The following is a 15,117-nucleotide window of genomic DNA, read 5'->3' on the forward strand; positions in this document are numbered from 1 at the left end:
TTATGGACATTTGGGAGGGTATGTGCTATGGGGAGTGCTGTGAATTGTGTAAGACTGATGATTCACAGACCTGTGCCCCTGAGGCAAATAATACATTATATGTTAATAAAAAAATAAAAACTAAGTAAGCAATAAAATATCTTCTAAATGGGATAATCTCACAAGTTATTAAGCCATCAGTTTATTGTAAAATTTACAAGTGGGTCCTTTTTGGGTCAATAAAGTAGTCACTTGTGTCTAAGACCTTTAGCAACTATTCTTTTTTATTTTTATTTGCTGGGCACTTCGAGCTTATCTTATGCTTTTACTCTTTCCCTTCATTGGGCTAAGATGACTAATTTTTATTACTGCTATTAAAAATATATTTGTTGAAAGCCAGTTTGTTCTAGACTCAGTGCTCTGTGCTGGATTGGTATTAGATTCCAACAGATCCCTTCCATCCATAGTTTTCATGTAGAGAAGAGTTTTAAGAATTTCCTTCATTTTTTTTTTTTTAAGATTTTATTTATTTATTTGAGAGAGAATGAGTGAGAGAGAGCATGAGAGAGGAGAGGGTCGGAGGGAGAAGCAGACTCCCCAAGGAGCTGGGAGCCCAATGCAGGACTCGATCCTGGAAGTCCGGGATCGTGACCTGAGCTGAAGGCAGTCACTCGACCAACTGATCCACCCAGGCGCCCCCAAGAATTTCCTTTGTGTTAAAAATACTTTTCCCCTTTTCCTCTCTGTGACTTCAGTTTTGAAACTGGGAAATTATTACTAAAGAAATCAGTACATGGTTATGGGCCAAAATTGATATAGCTATAGTTTAGACCTAAAAGCAGTTAAAGAAATATGTGGATAGATGTGTAGTTAGATATGTAGGGGTTCCATAATCTTCGTTAGAAACATATTTTTACTGAATCTGTTGTAAGTTTGGTGAAAAATTTTTTAACTCTTGTTCTTAAAAGGATATTAATATCGGATAGCTATGTGGCACAGGTTGTTAAGCATCTGATTCTTGGCTTTAGCTCAGGTCATGATCTCAGGGTCGTGAGGTCGAGCCCTCTCATCAGGCTCCTTGCCAAGCGCTGAGTCTGCTTGAGATTTCTTCTTCCCCTCTTGCTTGTGTTCTCTCTCTAACATAAATAAATAAATCTTTAAAAAAGGATAGTAATATTAAAATGAATATTCTTTAGGGCTTGGTGGGTCTTCTTCAGCATGCAAGGTGATGTTTAGCAATGTGCACTCTAAATATTTTTATTAAAATGACTTATTTTTTAGATTCCTTGGAATAAAAGTCAATCGGATTAGTCTGATCTTAGTTCATATGTTCTATTTATTTTATAGGCTTGATTTTTAATTTAAATATTCTAATTTAATAGACCATCTGTTCAAATTTAATTAGGAAAAATTTAACCAACACTTCTTAAAAATAGCTAAAGGGTTTTCAGGGGCAGATTACAGATGAAGCAAGATAATTATTGAAATTGGGTGTCCTTAACTGCTTTTGTATACATTTTAATTTTCATAATTTAAAAAATCACTTTCTTGAACCAGCAAATAAATTGTTTTAAATAATAATTTAAATGATAACCTACCATATACTTCAAACTATTGATAGTCACTGCAGTTTCTCAGTTTTGTGAGAGAAAAGGCCACCTACTTTTGCTGTCAGCCACAGAAAAGTGTTCTTCTCTTTTGAATGTCTTTATCATTTCATTTTTGCCCCTCTAGCACTACCTGTTTTGAACTAGTATTACTGATATATGTGTCTGGTTTATGTGTCTAGCTTTTGTTTAGAGATTATAAAGTTTTTAAAGACAGAAACTGTATATTGAACTATTTGATTTAAAAGAAATGATAGGGGGGCACCTGGGTGGCTCAGTGGGTTAAGCCGCTGCCTTCGGCTCAGGTCATGATCTCAGGGTCCTGGGATCGAGTCCCGCATCGGGCTCTCTGCTCAGCAGGGAGCCTGCTTCCTCCTCTCTCTCTCTGCCTACTTGTGATCTCTCTCTGTCAAATAAATAAATAAAATCTTTAAAAAAAAAAAAAAAGAAATGATAGGATTTTCCTTCATGGCCTTTGTAGTAAACTATATATATTCTTATATTCAACTTTAAGGCTCTTGCTGAAGAGGCCAGTGAAGATGAACTTCCCTCTGACGTGGATTTGAATGACCCATACTTTGCCGAAGAAATGACAAAAATAGGTAAGCCAGCCCATATTTGAGTTTTTAATTGGAGGTATTTTTTAAAAGGTGATATGGGTAGAAACAGTATAAACTACCATTCTCTTAAAACTCCTAGAATTTGTGTAGCTCTGTTAGTGGCTTATAAACAGTCTGTCCAATGGGGTATAAACATCTCTCAGCTTAGGAAGGGTCAGCATGCCCCTGTACAAACAAGGAGAAATTTTATTAGGAAGCTTTTGGTGATGTGATTGAGGATTGATTGATTAATGGTTTACCAGGGATTCCTTTCTCAGAAATATCCTTACGGAAGGATTGATGAGAGAAAGGATGAAAGAAAAAGGAAGTCAGCTTCTTCTGTGCTTTCACTGCTTTGTTATGATGCATCTGTTCTAGGTCTTTACAAAGGCTATGAAAAAGTGAACGTAAAATAAATTTATGTTCATGTGGATGTGTGTATAAATTTCTTTGAATTTTTACATGGTGTTAGATGATGTGTAAAAAGCTTTTCTGCTCAAATATACAAAAACATCTATGTTCCATTTTATCCATTTTACATTTGTCCTGCTTCATCATTGCAGAAGAAAGCCAACTTCCTCGTTTTTCCTTGGTTCATTGAACTATCTGGAATTTGGTTTCCTATATCCAAGGAGCTTTGTTTCCATTGTGTATGCACTTCTCATTCTTTCCTGAATTTTTTCATTCTTACCTTTTTGGTATGTGTAAATGTGTGTGGTAAGGTTCAGGCCATATTTAGACCTAACTCAGTGCAGAGACTACTGTAAGCATTTTCCATTTGTTCTCATGCATTTTGCCTTTCCCTGATCTAAATACCACACACATGAACTCCAAAAGACTTGCTCCTGGAGCAACTCCAAGCTGCCATTGTAAAGAGAAGGATTTTATGAAATTTCCCTGCTTTTGTCCCTTGTGACTAGTGGGCCAGAATAGTTCTCAACAGGAAAGTCAAAATTGCTCAAAATTATTTCCTGGTTGTTATAGCCTTTTAGCACTGACATTTTATTGATGAAAAGGAGATCAAGATGAATAAAGTCTATTATAGGATGTCAGATTCTTAGGCATTGGAAAGGGAAATGGAAACTTAGCATATTCTGCTTTTTATCATACCTGAGCGGTCATTTCTAGAAGATGATGGATTTTAGCCTTATCCTCTGATTTCAGGAAACCAAATTTATAATGGAGAAATGAGAAGCATTATAGTTTCCTTGTTCTCATTCCAAAGTGCTTCATTTGGCATGTACAATCTGGTCAGATTGTAGAACTCAGGGTAAGACTCAAAGAGTAAGTTAAAATGTTTTGATGGCTTGGGTGGTTTGTTTCCTGGAATCAGCACATTTAAATTGTGAATAAGCTTCCTCAAAAGGCAGTAGCAGAAGTTCCAAAGGAAGGTATAGATAAAATTTGTTTGCTTTCAATATACTTTTGATTTCAGAGTATATCCTAGGAATAATTATTTATATTTGGGCTGAAGTTGTTTCTTTAAAGGAAAAAGGCTGAGAATTTTTTTTACATAAGATTTAGGGCCAAAAAATAGTATCTTGCCGTGTTTATTTATTCATACAAACAGTAAGTATTACCTACTGGGTGCTGGACACTCTGCTAGGCTAAAGATAGAGCACTAATAATACAAGGAAGGTTATGTTTCTTGAGAAGTCTATGGTATTAGGGAAGACATGCTAAATAGGTAAACAAATAATATTATGAGAATATGGTCAGTGTTTTAAAGAAGATAGGGCAATATAGAGAATATAACTGAGATGAAGGAGTGTAGCATACTCTAGACATAGGGTAGGCAAAGAAGACTTTTCTGAAGTGATGACATTTGGCTAAGCCCTGTAGAATGAGTCCTGCATACAGAACGTCGCAGACAAGAGGTAAGTGGTAGGAAGGCTGCGAGGAGAGAAGGAATTATGGTGTTGGAGAAATTGAAGGACCCCGATGTGGCTGGAGCATGGTTAGAGGAGTTAGGTATGAGGCCAGACTGGAGCACAGAATCAACCCTGCAAGGCCTTGTGTCATGGCAACACATTTGGATTTTACTCTCCTGACAGTGGGAAGCCACTGAAGAGTCTTTAAAGCAAGAGCATGACAAGATCTGGTGTGTATTCTGGTTCCCATGAAGTTCACAGATTGGGGCGCCTGGGTGGCTCAGTGGGTTAAGCCTCTGCCTTCGGCTCAGGTCATGATCTTAGGGTCCTGGGATTGAGCCCCACATCGGGCTCTCTGCTTAGTGGGGAGCCTGCTTCTCCCTCTCTCTCTCTGCCTGCCTCTCTGCCTACTTGTGATCTCTCTCTTTCTGTGTCAAATAAATTAAAAAATGAAATCTTTAAAAAAAAAAAAGCACAGATTAAAGCATTGGTGAGAACTGGGAGAACAGGCTTTGCAAGAGATGATGGTTGGTTTAGATAGCATGCCAGTAATGGAATTGGAAGGAGAAAAGTAAGTGGAATTTTAGATATATTTTGGATGTAGACTTACTGACTTTCTTGAATAAGGAAATAATTTAACATAACTCTAGATTTTTGGTGTGAGCCTCTGCAGGAATATTCTTCCATTTACTGAGTTAGGAAGGAATGTAGGAACAATAGGTTTGGGTGGGAAGTAAGGTCAGTAGGTCCTTTTGGGTATAATCACTTTGAGATGTTGGAGATATTAGGTTACATTTATAAAGGAGTCTGGGTGATCAGCTGAGAAGTCCATGCAGTTTTAAACTTGGGAATAAATTAGTAGCATATAAATAGCATTTTAAACCATGGAACTGGAGGTGAAAAGCATTGGTAAGGGAGGAGAATGCAGGATTGGGCTCTGAGGTCGGGTAAAGCCTACACAAGGTAGTATTACTCTTTCATACTGGTGAAGGTACTATGGGGGGATGGACACTGAAGAAACTGAGAAGGAGCAGCTGCGGAATAGGAAGGAAGGCTTTAGAGTTTGGAAGAGTATATAGTTCAAGTCCCATGGTTGAGCAGGACAGAGACATTTTAAGCCAGATGGACTTGGATACGTTTATAACACCTTTGCCCTTGGCAGTCCTGTGGAGCTAAACTTAACATACTTTTCAAACTATGGAGGAATTGAGTTCATTAATTAATGCCAGACCTGATGTTTGGCTTGAGTTAGGAGCCAATGTGAGTACTAGAAATCTTTTCTCATTTTTCCTTCTATTATTTACCCCTGCACTATAAACTTGCTATAGTTTTTTTGTTGTTGTTTTTTTCTCAACTGCAAACTTGATATCAAATGAGAGTTTCAAAAATATAATGTACTTCTAGAATTAATTAAAAGTTACTTTTTTCTTAGAAATGAAATACAGCTGACCCTTGAACAACATGGGTATGAACTGCACTGTGAACCGTGACTCCACTTTTACATGTGTTTTTTTTTTTATGATAAATGCAGTATAGTACTGTAAATGTATCTAATATTTTCTTAATAATGTTTTTCTTTTCTCTAGTTTACTTTATTTTAAAAATAGAGTACATAATACAAATATATAAAATATGTATGAATTGACTCTTTATATTATTAAGGCTTCAGGTCAACTATAGGCTATTACTAGTTATGTTTTGGAGAAGTCAAAAGATATATGTGGATTTTTAACTGTGTGTGGGGGGGTCAGTGCCCCTAATTTCTGTGTTGTTCAAGGGTCAGCTGTATTGGAAAAATTTGTTTATTGCTGTCTAATGACATAAACTCTTTAATAAAGATTTTGTTTTTTAAGAAGTAGGAATAAAATAAAGTATATGTAAATCTACCCTGTTAAAATATATCCTTTGTTTTGACAACTTTAGATATTTGATAAACTACCATGAAAATATAACAATATGCTACATATACTTGATTCATTCAGTCAGTATGTTGATTGCTTATATCATACTACTTGTATATATTGGTCTACAGTTTAAAAATGCTTTTTTATGTATTCTATCCTCTAATCTAAACTTTAGCCCCCCTTATACGTGCATAAATTGGAGCTCAGAAAACATAGCTGAATTGCACAGGGGTCAGTGGTAGATGGTAGAACCTGAATCTTGATGGACTCCCTTTACTTTTTGTAACCCTCAAAGTATGTAGTAAAGGCCAAAGCCAGAGCCAGGACCCATGTGTATAAGAAGTTGACATGGGGAATTGCTGGATTTCCAAGCAAAGCCAGAATGCCCAGGTCCAAAAGACAATTAGCAGTGTGTGTCTAATTATGAGCATTGAAATTTGCTACAAAAACAGTGAATTGCAAGGGGACTTACCACTCCTGTCTAGTCAGTACTGAGATTGCATTTGACCTCCAGTGAATTCTTTTAACTGATATAAGAAGTGCTCAGCAGGGTGTCTGGGGGGCTCAGTAGTTCAGCGCTGTCTTCAGCTCTGGTCATGATCCTAGGGTTCTGGGTTCGAGCTCCGCATGGGTCTCCCTGCTTGGTGGGAAGCCTGCTTCTCCCTCTAGTACTCCCCCCTGCTTGTGTTCCCTCTCTCACTGTGTCTTTCTCTGTCAAATAATAAATAAAATATATATTTTTTAAAAGTGCTCAGCTAAACTGTTTAGAGGAAGTTTTTTTTATGAGAATACTTGTTGGACATTACAAGTAATGAAAAATGGAATTTCCTTTCACAGGTCAACGTTTTGCAACACATCTTTATCCATAGATATATTCTGTTACATTTTTTGCTTAAGGAGTTAGTAGCCTCAGTAAGGATTTTTAAATTTATTTCTTTAGTCCATAACATCTGATTTAGAATTATTCAGTACGTTAGAATCATCCATATGTACTTCGCAGCAGTCTCAGGACACGTGGTTTCTTACTTGCCAAAAGATTTACTGAAAAATAAAGATAACATTTCAGAACAGGGATTTTCATTTTCCTAGTACTCTTTATCTAACTTAGGTCTGATAACTTTCCAAAGGAAAAAAACCAACACATTTTTTTAAAAAAATTAAGATACACCCTCTTAATATGATCTTGTTAACAGTGCAGAAAAGATCTCTACACGTTATTTGTTATCTGGCTAAACAGTTTGGGCCAGCACAGTAAATTCTTTATGAGCAAAGAAATTTTCATCATGTTAAAATTGAATATCATTTTTTAGCCCTGACGATTTTGGAGATTCTTTTTTTTTCCTCCTTTGCTACAGTCTTTCTTTCAAGTTTATTTTTATGACTTTTCACCAGGTTGTTATAAAATCCGGAACAGTTCACTGTGGGCTCTTTGATATTATTTCCCACAGCTGTATATGAAGATCTTTATCTCCTTTATGTATTAATCATAAACAGCCTGGGTTTTTTTCCTGCCACAGAACAATCTTCTGCATGTGTCACTTGTCTGTTCACTTTAAAAAGGAGCTCTTGCCTTGAAAACATAGAGCAGAAGTAAACTTAGGATGTAGAGAAGTCAGACCCCAAGAAAGTGGAACCTTGCTGATATTATGTATAAATAGGCACATTTTAAAATAGAGAAAAAATGATAATGAGAAAGTAGATACATCATTTCCTGGAAAACGTTTGAGATAGAAACAATAAAGTCTTTCACTCTAGGAAAAAGGGCTGTCTACAAATATTTCTGGCAGTGCAGACAGATGCCTTGGTAGCACTGAGGGGCGCACCTAAGCAGCACTTACATGCTGGCATTTTCTCTCAGCTGGGCATGCTGCAGAGCAGTTTCTAAAGTCTCTCTCAATTTTTAGTCTTCATTTTTTTTGTTACCCTTATTAGCTGCAGTTACTCAACCATTATATGCTATGTGAATTTTCTTACTATCTCATGATAAAATGTATTTTTTTTTAAAGATTTTATGTATTTATTTGACAGAGAGAAATCACAAGTAGATGGAGAGGCAGGCAGAGAGAGAGAGAGAGAAGCAGGCCCCCCGCTGAGCAGAGAGGACTCAATCCCAGGACCCTGAGATCATGACGTGAGCTGAAGGCAGCGGTTTAACCCACTGAGCCACCCCAGCGCCCCGATAAAATGTATTTTAAACAGAAAGAGTTGCTACAAAGAGAATGACATTCAATAGTAAAGGAGTTTGTTTAGTGAGTAATAGTAGAGACCCTGAGCCGGACTCCTTAGGTGTGAATCACGTTTTCTTCACTTACTAAACTTGAGAGAATTACTTAATCTCTCTGCTTCAGTTTCCTCTTCCACAGAATGAAGATTATAACAAATAATGGGATCTACCTCATAGCATTATTGTGAGGATTATATTAGTTAATACATGTAAAGTGAGTAGAACAGTACTACTGCCTGATACACAGTAAGTGCTATGTAAGCATTAATCAATATTACCTCGCAGACCATTAGTTTCTCTGTGTTGGAAGGACAGAGCACAGCCTAGCCAAAGAGGACAGCATTCAGTAGAGAAGATTAGCATTGTGTAATAATATTCTAGAGTAACAGAACATGTCTCTGTAGATTCTTAAACTTTTTACTCATTAAACTAGTTTTTCATACTTCAGTACCCTGGTACCAATTCCCTTTGTACCCCTCCCACTCCAAGAGACACCAAAAAAAAGAAGAAAAAATAAGGCATCAGCATGATCACTGAGGAGCCCAGGACGTCTTATTTATGTGTAGTAATAGCAGGCACTTTATAGCATCATGTGTCAGGCATTAACTGAACTCTTCACATTTACCAATTTATTTAGTACTCACAATAACCTTGTGAGGTAGGTGCTGCTATTAGAATCCCCATTTTACAGATAAGGGCTTAGGTCCAAACTGCCACAGCATAAGTGTGGCACAGCTAGAATTTAAACCCAGTTCAGCTGTTCCAGGTTCACGTGCCCTTAGCTCCTGCATGTGACTATCTCATTCAGGATGAGAACATCTCTTCTAACATCTTGTCTCCAGAAGTCCCTGAGTCCCTGGAAATATAAGTGGTGTTACTAGTCAGGAGCCACTTTTACCATAAGTAGTTGTATTTAATAATAGGCATAGAAAGTTAACTGAAGATCAGTTTTGTCTTTAGAGAAGGAAAAATTGTTTGTTAAACTTTTACTATGAAATTCTTATTGTAAAGAATTTTTCATTTTCCAGATGAATTTTTTAAATGCAGAATTTTAAGTGTTTATATATTCAAATCACTTTTGTGTGTGTGTGTGATTTCTTCTATTCTTATGCTAAGAAAATATTTCTTCTATATAAGATCAGGTAACTTGTCTTCTGGAATTTTCATAGGTTTTTTTTTTTTCTTAGTGTTTAACTCTTTAGTCCATTTGCATTTTATTTTCCTGTACATTATGAGGCAAGGCTATAACTTGATTTTTTTTCCCTAGAGTAAAGCAGATTTCCCAGCACCAGTTACTGAATAATACCTTCTTTTTTCCAGTGATACAGAATAGTGCATTTTATTACACAGTAAGCCATACTGTTCTATTATATGAATGGATGTTGAATTTTACCCAGGGCATATTCTGTATCTATTCAAATGATCTCATGGTTTTTCTTTTTTAATTAATAATGTAATTATACATTACTTCCAGAAGAAATTCTTTATAAGTCACCCATCCAGATGTATTTATTTCATTCATTTCCATAGTTATCTCCAATGACATTTTTACTTTCTTTAGTTTCTGTATGCTTATTGATAAGATTGTTCCTAGATATCTTGCATTTTTGTTCCTAGTATAAATAGAATGTCGCAGATAGTCTTGTAATTTTTTCACCCTTCTGTGTTGGTTTGTTGTGCCAGATATAAAAGAAAAGAAAAAATCAGCGAAATCTACAAAAGGTGGCTCATCAGTGGAAGAGGCTGAAATAGAAAGACAAAAGGTAAAACATGATCATTGCTATATTCCTAGTGGATAATTGATATGTACAATTTAAATGAAATGGTCTACATGAGTTTCTAGTGTCCCTAATAAATAATTGATTTTAGCAATGAAATTTATAAATAAATTATAAAACACAAAATAAAACATTTTAGCAATGTAGGTTTTTTTTAAAAAGATTAATTTGAGAGAGAGAGTATGTGTGTGTGTGGAGGGGAGGGGCAGAGGGAGAGAATCTCAAGCAGACTCTGAGCCTGATGTGGGGCTCAATCTCACAACCTGAGATCATGACCTGTACTGAAATTGAGTTGAATGCATAACCAGCTGAGCCACTTTGGTGCTCCTAGCAGTGTAGTTTTTACCATTCATTTTTCCAGCCAATACAAAGTTGAAATTTTATCTCAAACCTAAGTCATGTCCCTTTTTGATTTAGAGGAAAATAATGTCACTATTAAAAATTCTTACTATAGCTAAGACAAAAAGATACAACTATTAAAACCTTGAAATAATATTGCCATAAGTTTAATTCTTTTGACTTTTTAAATTTAAATTCAATTAATTAACGTATAGTGTATTACTAGTTTCAGAGGTAAAGTTTAGTGATTCATCATTTGCGTATAACACTCAGTGCTCCTTACATCACATGCCCTTTTTAATGCCTGTCACCCAGTTACCTCCCACCCACCTTCCCTCCAGCAACCCTGGAGTTTGTAGTTAAGAGTCTCTTATGGTTTGTCTCCCTCTCTGATTTCATCTTATTTTATTTTTTCCTCCTTCCCCTATGATCCTCTGTTTTGTTTCTTAAATTCCACATGTGACTGAAACCTTATGGTAATTGTCTTTCTCTGATTGATTTATTTCATTTAACATAATACCCTCTAATTCCATCCACTTTGTTGCAAATGGTAAGGTTTCTTTTGTTATTGTTGTTGGCTGAGTAGTATTCCATGTGTATATATCCACCACATCTTCTTTATCCATTTATCTGTCAGTGGACATCTGGGCTGTTTCCATATTTTGGCTATTGTGGATATGGCTGCTATAAACATTGGTGTGCAGGTGCCCTTTCCAGTCACTATGTTTATGTACTTACTTTGGCTAAATACCTAGTAGTACAATTGCTGGGTCATAGGGTAGCAGTATTTTTAACTTTTGGGGGAACCTCCATACTGTTTTCCAGAGTGGCTGTACAAGCTTGCATTCCCACCAGCAGTGTAAGAGGGTTCCCCTTTCTCCACAGCCTCTCTAACATCTGTTATTTCCTCACTTGTTAATTTTAGCCATTCTGACTAGTATGAGGTGATACCTCGTTGTGGTTTTTTATTTGTGTTTCCCTGATGTCAAGTGATGTTGAGCTTGGGTCTTCATCAAGATAAAAAGCTTTTGCACAGCAAAGGAAAAAGTCGACAAAACCAAAAGACAACCTTCTGAATGGTAGAAGATACTTACAAATGTCTTATCAGATAAAAGGCTAGTGTCTGAAATCTTTGAAGAACTTAGCAAACTCAACACCCAGAAAACAAATATCCCGTCAAAAAATGGGCAGAAGATACAAACAGACATTTCTCCAAAGAAGACATACAAATGGCCAACAGACACATGAAAATACTGCCTTAAGTTTTAATTCCGTCTGAATCTCTCCTATAATTCAGACTTTGTTTTTGTGTTGTCAGGTGCTAATTTCTCTCATTACTGCAAACAACATAAATGTAATGTACAAAATTGAAGTCTTCCTTAGAAACGCACTGACCTTTATGCTTTGCAAACTCTACAAAGATCCATGGCACAGGTTAATAGTATTTTTGCTGAGGCAGGAATTAGAGTCAACAATGACCCTATGACTGATGTTCCTATCACTGTCTGGGAGTGAGCCTAACTGGTTACCTAAACTCTGCATGATAATGCATCTTTTCTATCCTCCATTTATTGCACACAGTTAATGTTCATAGAGTAAAGCAGTGCAAAGAAAATCCCTCTTTTGTGGAAAATGGCTCTAAAAAGAAAGCCAACTGCAGGTGCCAGTGATGTAAGTGAAAGAAAATTAAAGCAGTCTAGAGTTGCATGGATGGCTCAGTTGGTTAAGCATCTGCCTGCAACTCAGGTCATAATCCCAAGATCCTGGGATCAAATTCCGCATTGGGCTCCCTGCGAGGGGGGGGGGGTGCAGGGGGGCGGATGGGTGGGGAGCCTGCTGCTCCCATTGCATGTGCATGCTCTCTTTCTCTCTCTCTGAAAAATAAATAAATCTTTTTTAAAAAGTAATCTGAAGTGGTAGTATAGAAAGATTCATATAGAAAGTTTGGCAGTATACTCTGTATTTTCTCAAGTACACGTGGTTTATTTGGTTCCTAAAGTTTCATGTTTAATCCCATGGTTGGAAGAAAATTCCACTGTTTACTGGAAACAGACATATTTCAGAAGCAAATATTAAGATCCTGCATTCATAGAAATGTATCAGTATTGAAAAGTAAAGGCAAAAAAAAAAAGCAAAAGAAAAAAGAAATTCCTTGCTGTTAAAACACGTTTGGAAAATGTAGCCTGTTTCACAAAATAATGCATTTTTGCTGATTTAGTGTCATTGCATGAAAAGACCAAAGTGAAAATGAGAAATTTTTATTTGGGGGTCTGATTGAGCCACCCAGGCACCTCTGTGGTCTAGTTTTTAAACAAACTTTCACACCTCTCCTACTCTTGGTGATGTTGTTTCTAAAAATTTTATCTTACTGCTCTACAGAGATCTTGGAGTTTCTTTTTGAGTTTTGGTAATTCAAAATCGGTTATGGATGGCAGATGTTATCCCAGAGCATTAGTGACTGGGATCTCCTTTCCTAGAGGGCATATCTGTGCCCCATACTTCTGCCTGGGGAAAAAAAAAAACCACTGTTGTATATTTGATCTTTTCTTTTTCTCTCCACAGGCTGAAATGGCTTTGCTCATGATGGATGAGGAGGAAGAGAGTAAGAAACACTTCAATTACAATAAGATTGTAGAGCACCAGAATCTGAGCAAGAAGAAGAAAAAACAGCTTATGAAGAAGAATGAATTATTAGAGGATGATTTTGAGGTAACCAGGGACACCTCTTAAAGCTGGTGTTGAATTTAAAGTCAACTCTGGAGAGGAGTATTTAGCACAAAGTTAGCCTGAAATGTCTTAGGAAGGGCCCATAGTGGAGCCAAAGCTGCTAAATTTTAGTCCAGAAGAGCTGCTTTATCCCAGGGAGGATCAAATTACTGTTTAGTTGAACACGAGGTGAAGTATTGGCTTGTCTTTTGATTGCGCCAAAGTTAGGGCTTTGCTTTATTTTTCCCCCCCTAATACTTAGCTTTTAATGTTAGAATCACGTGCAGTATGTCGCTCATGATAGGAAAGATGTGCATACTCAAGCTTGACTGAGAAAGAGGTTTATGTCACACCATGTCACACACTCACTATGGACAGTGACCACTGCAGTAGGCCATGCTGTTTTTGTTGCTCTATCTCTTTGTTTCCATCACTCCCTCTCTTCCCTCTTTTTCCTGGCCATTCACTCCTATGTATGAGTTTGAGCTTGTACAAAAAATCTACAAATAGCTGTCAGCAACTAGTTAATGACTTCCAAGACAGGCCTTAAAACCGCATTGAAGATCTGTGGGAAAACAATTTTCTAATGAATCAATACAAAACACTCATATTTATATTTTATATAATCGACAGCTCACTTTCAAAATTGGCCCCATTTCTGGGCCTTTTGATTTACTAATTTAATTATTTGTTTTCCTTTTGAATTTGCAGGTAAATGTTAAGGATGCACGGTTTCAGGCGATGTATACCTCCCACTTGTTCAATTTGGATCCTTCAGATCCTAATTTCAAGAAAACAAAAGCTATGGAAAAAATCCTTGAGGAGAAAGCCCGGCAGAGAGAACAAAAAGAACAAGAACTTACTCAGACAATAAAGAAAAAAGAGAGTGAAATTCAAAAGGAATCACAGAAGAAATCCATTGATCCTGCCTTGTCAATGTTGATTAAATCTGTAAAAAATAAAACAGAGCAGTTTCAAGCAAGAAAAAAACAAAAAATCAAATAGCTATATGTTGTTTCTTTTTGGATTGAGAATGTATTCTTCTAAAGTATAGTGAAGTGATAGAGGGATTATTTATTGGGAACAAAGCTATCTTTCAAGAATATGAATAAAATCTTATTCTGACCATTGTAAAATTTCACCTTTATAATAGTTTGACCTAATTATGGATGATATACAAATTTGCTCTGTATATTTCTACAAGTTAATAATAATTTAACTTAATTAAAATACAGAATTTATAAAATTTTTGTATTTTATGAAATTCAGCCTTTCTAGTAGAAACTTACTCTTAGCCTGATTTTTTAAAAGATTGTTTACAATTCTGTGTAAAGAACAGTGCCCAGTTTTTAAGTCTGAATAAGTTACAATTTGGAGAAATATATATGCTATACATTAATTTCTCTGAAAACAGGAGGCAGATTTAGGTATCTGTGTAAATAATTTATTTTTCTAGCCAAATTGGATAGAAGCCTGTAGCTTTCTTTATTGTTTGTTTGTGTTTATTATAGTTTATGAAAATAATTTGTAAATAAAAGTGTAAAATATTTTTATTAATTTGTGTAGGACTGATTTATTTCATTTTATGCACTTTAAATAAACTACTCTCTGAAAAAATACCTGAAAACTTGACAAAGAGGACAATTCTATGAAGAGGCAGTTCAAGGTTTGCATTGCTCATAATTGTATTTGAAATGTTCGTGAGCCTCTGCAATGATTTTTCTATTTGTAGTAACAGAAAATTCTTCTGTCTGCCCTTCAGATTTTTGGAATGCTTGTGAAGGGTGGATATGCTGCTATAGAGTTTAAGGAATTTTAATTCCTTTTAAAATTAAAGCACATCTTTAAGGCCTTAATACACCTGGATCTCATCTGGTCTAGGTTTTATATACTACTAACCATTTAGAGAGGAGAATTAGGTGTGCTATATAAACAAATGAAAATAAAAACCAAAATGGTCACTTGGAACAAATGATAAATATGGTAGATTCTGAAAGGCAATAGGAGATTAGCCAGGTTTGTGGTTAATAGTAAACTTGACATTTGGTATAAAAATTTAAGCCTACTAATGTAATATGTGTTTTCAAGAATAAAAGGATGTAAAACTCAA

The 15,117-nt window shown here is 35.9% G+C and overlaps 1 protein-coding gene across 1 annotated transcript in view; it reads left to right on the plus strand.

Annotated features, from left to right (window-relative positions):
* Positions 1 to 14,560, plus strand: part of ESF1 (ESF1 nucleolar pre-rRNA processing protein homolog) — a 62,066-nt gene extending 47,506 nt beyond the window's left edge. The window contains exons 11-14 of the mRNA XM_059406521.1: positions 2,101 to 2,188; positions 9,868 to 9,947; positions 12,864 to 13,010; positions 13,719 to 14,560. Coding sequence (XP_059262504.1) covers positions 2,101 to 2,188; positions 9,868 to 9,947; positions 12,864 to 13,010; positions 13,719 to 14,012 — 609 coding nt within the window. The 3' untranslated portion in view covers positions 14,013 to 14,560. The remainder of the gene's footprint in view (positions 1 to 2,100; positions 2,189 to 9,867; positions 9,948 to 12,863; positions 13,011 to 13,718) is intronic.
* The last annotated feature ends 557 nt before the right edge of the window (positions 14,561 to 15,117 follow it).

The sequence above is a fragment of the Mustela nigripes genome, chromosome 7 (assembly GCF_022355385.1).
Source record: "Mustela nigripes isolate SB6536 chromosome 7, MUSNIG.SB6536, whole genome shotgun sequence".
In the NCBI taxonomy this organism is placed as follows: domain Eukaryota; kingdom Metazoa; phylum Chordata; class Mammalia; order Carnivora; family Mustelidae; genus Mustela; species Mustela nigripes.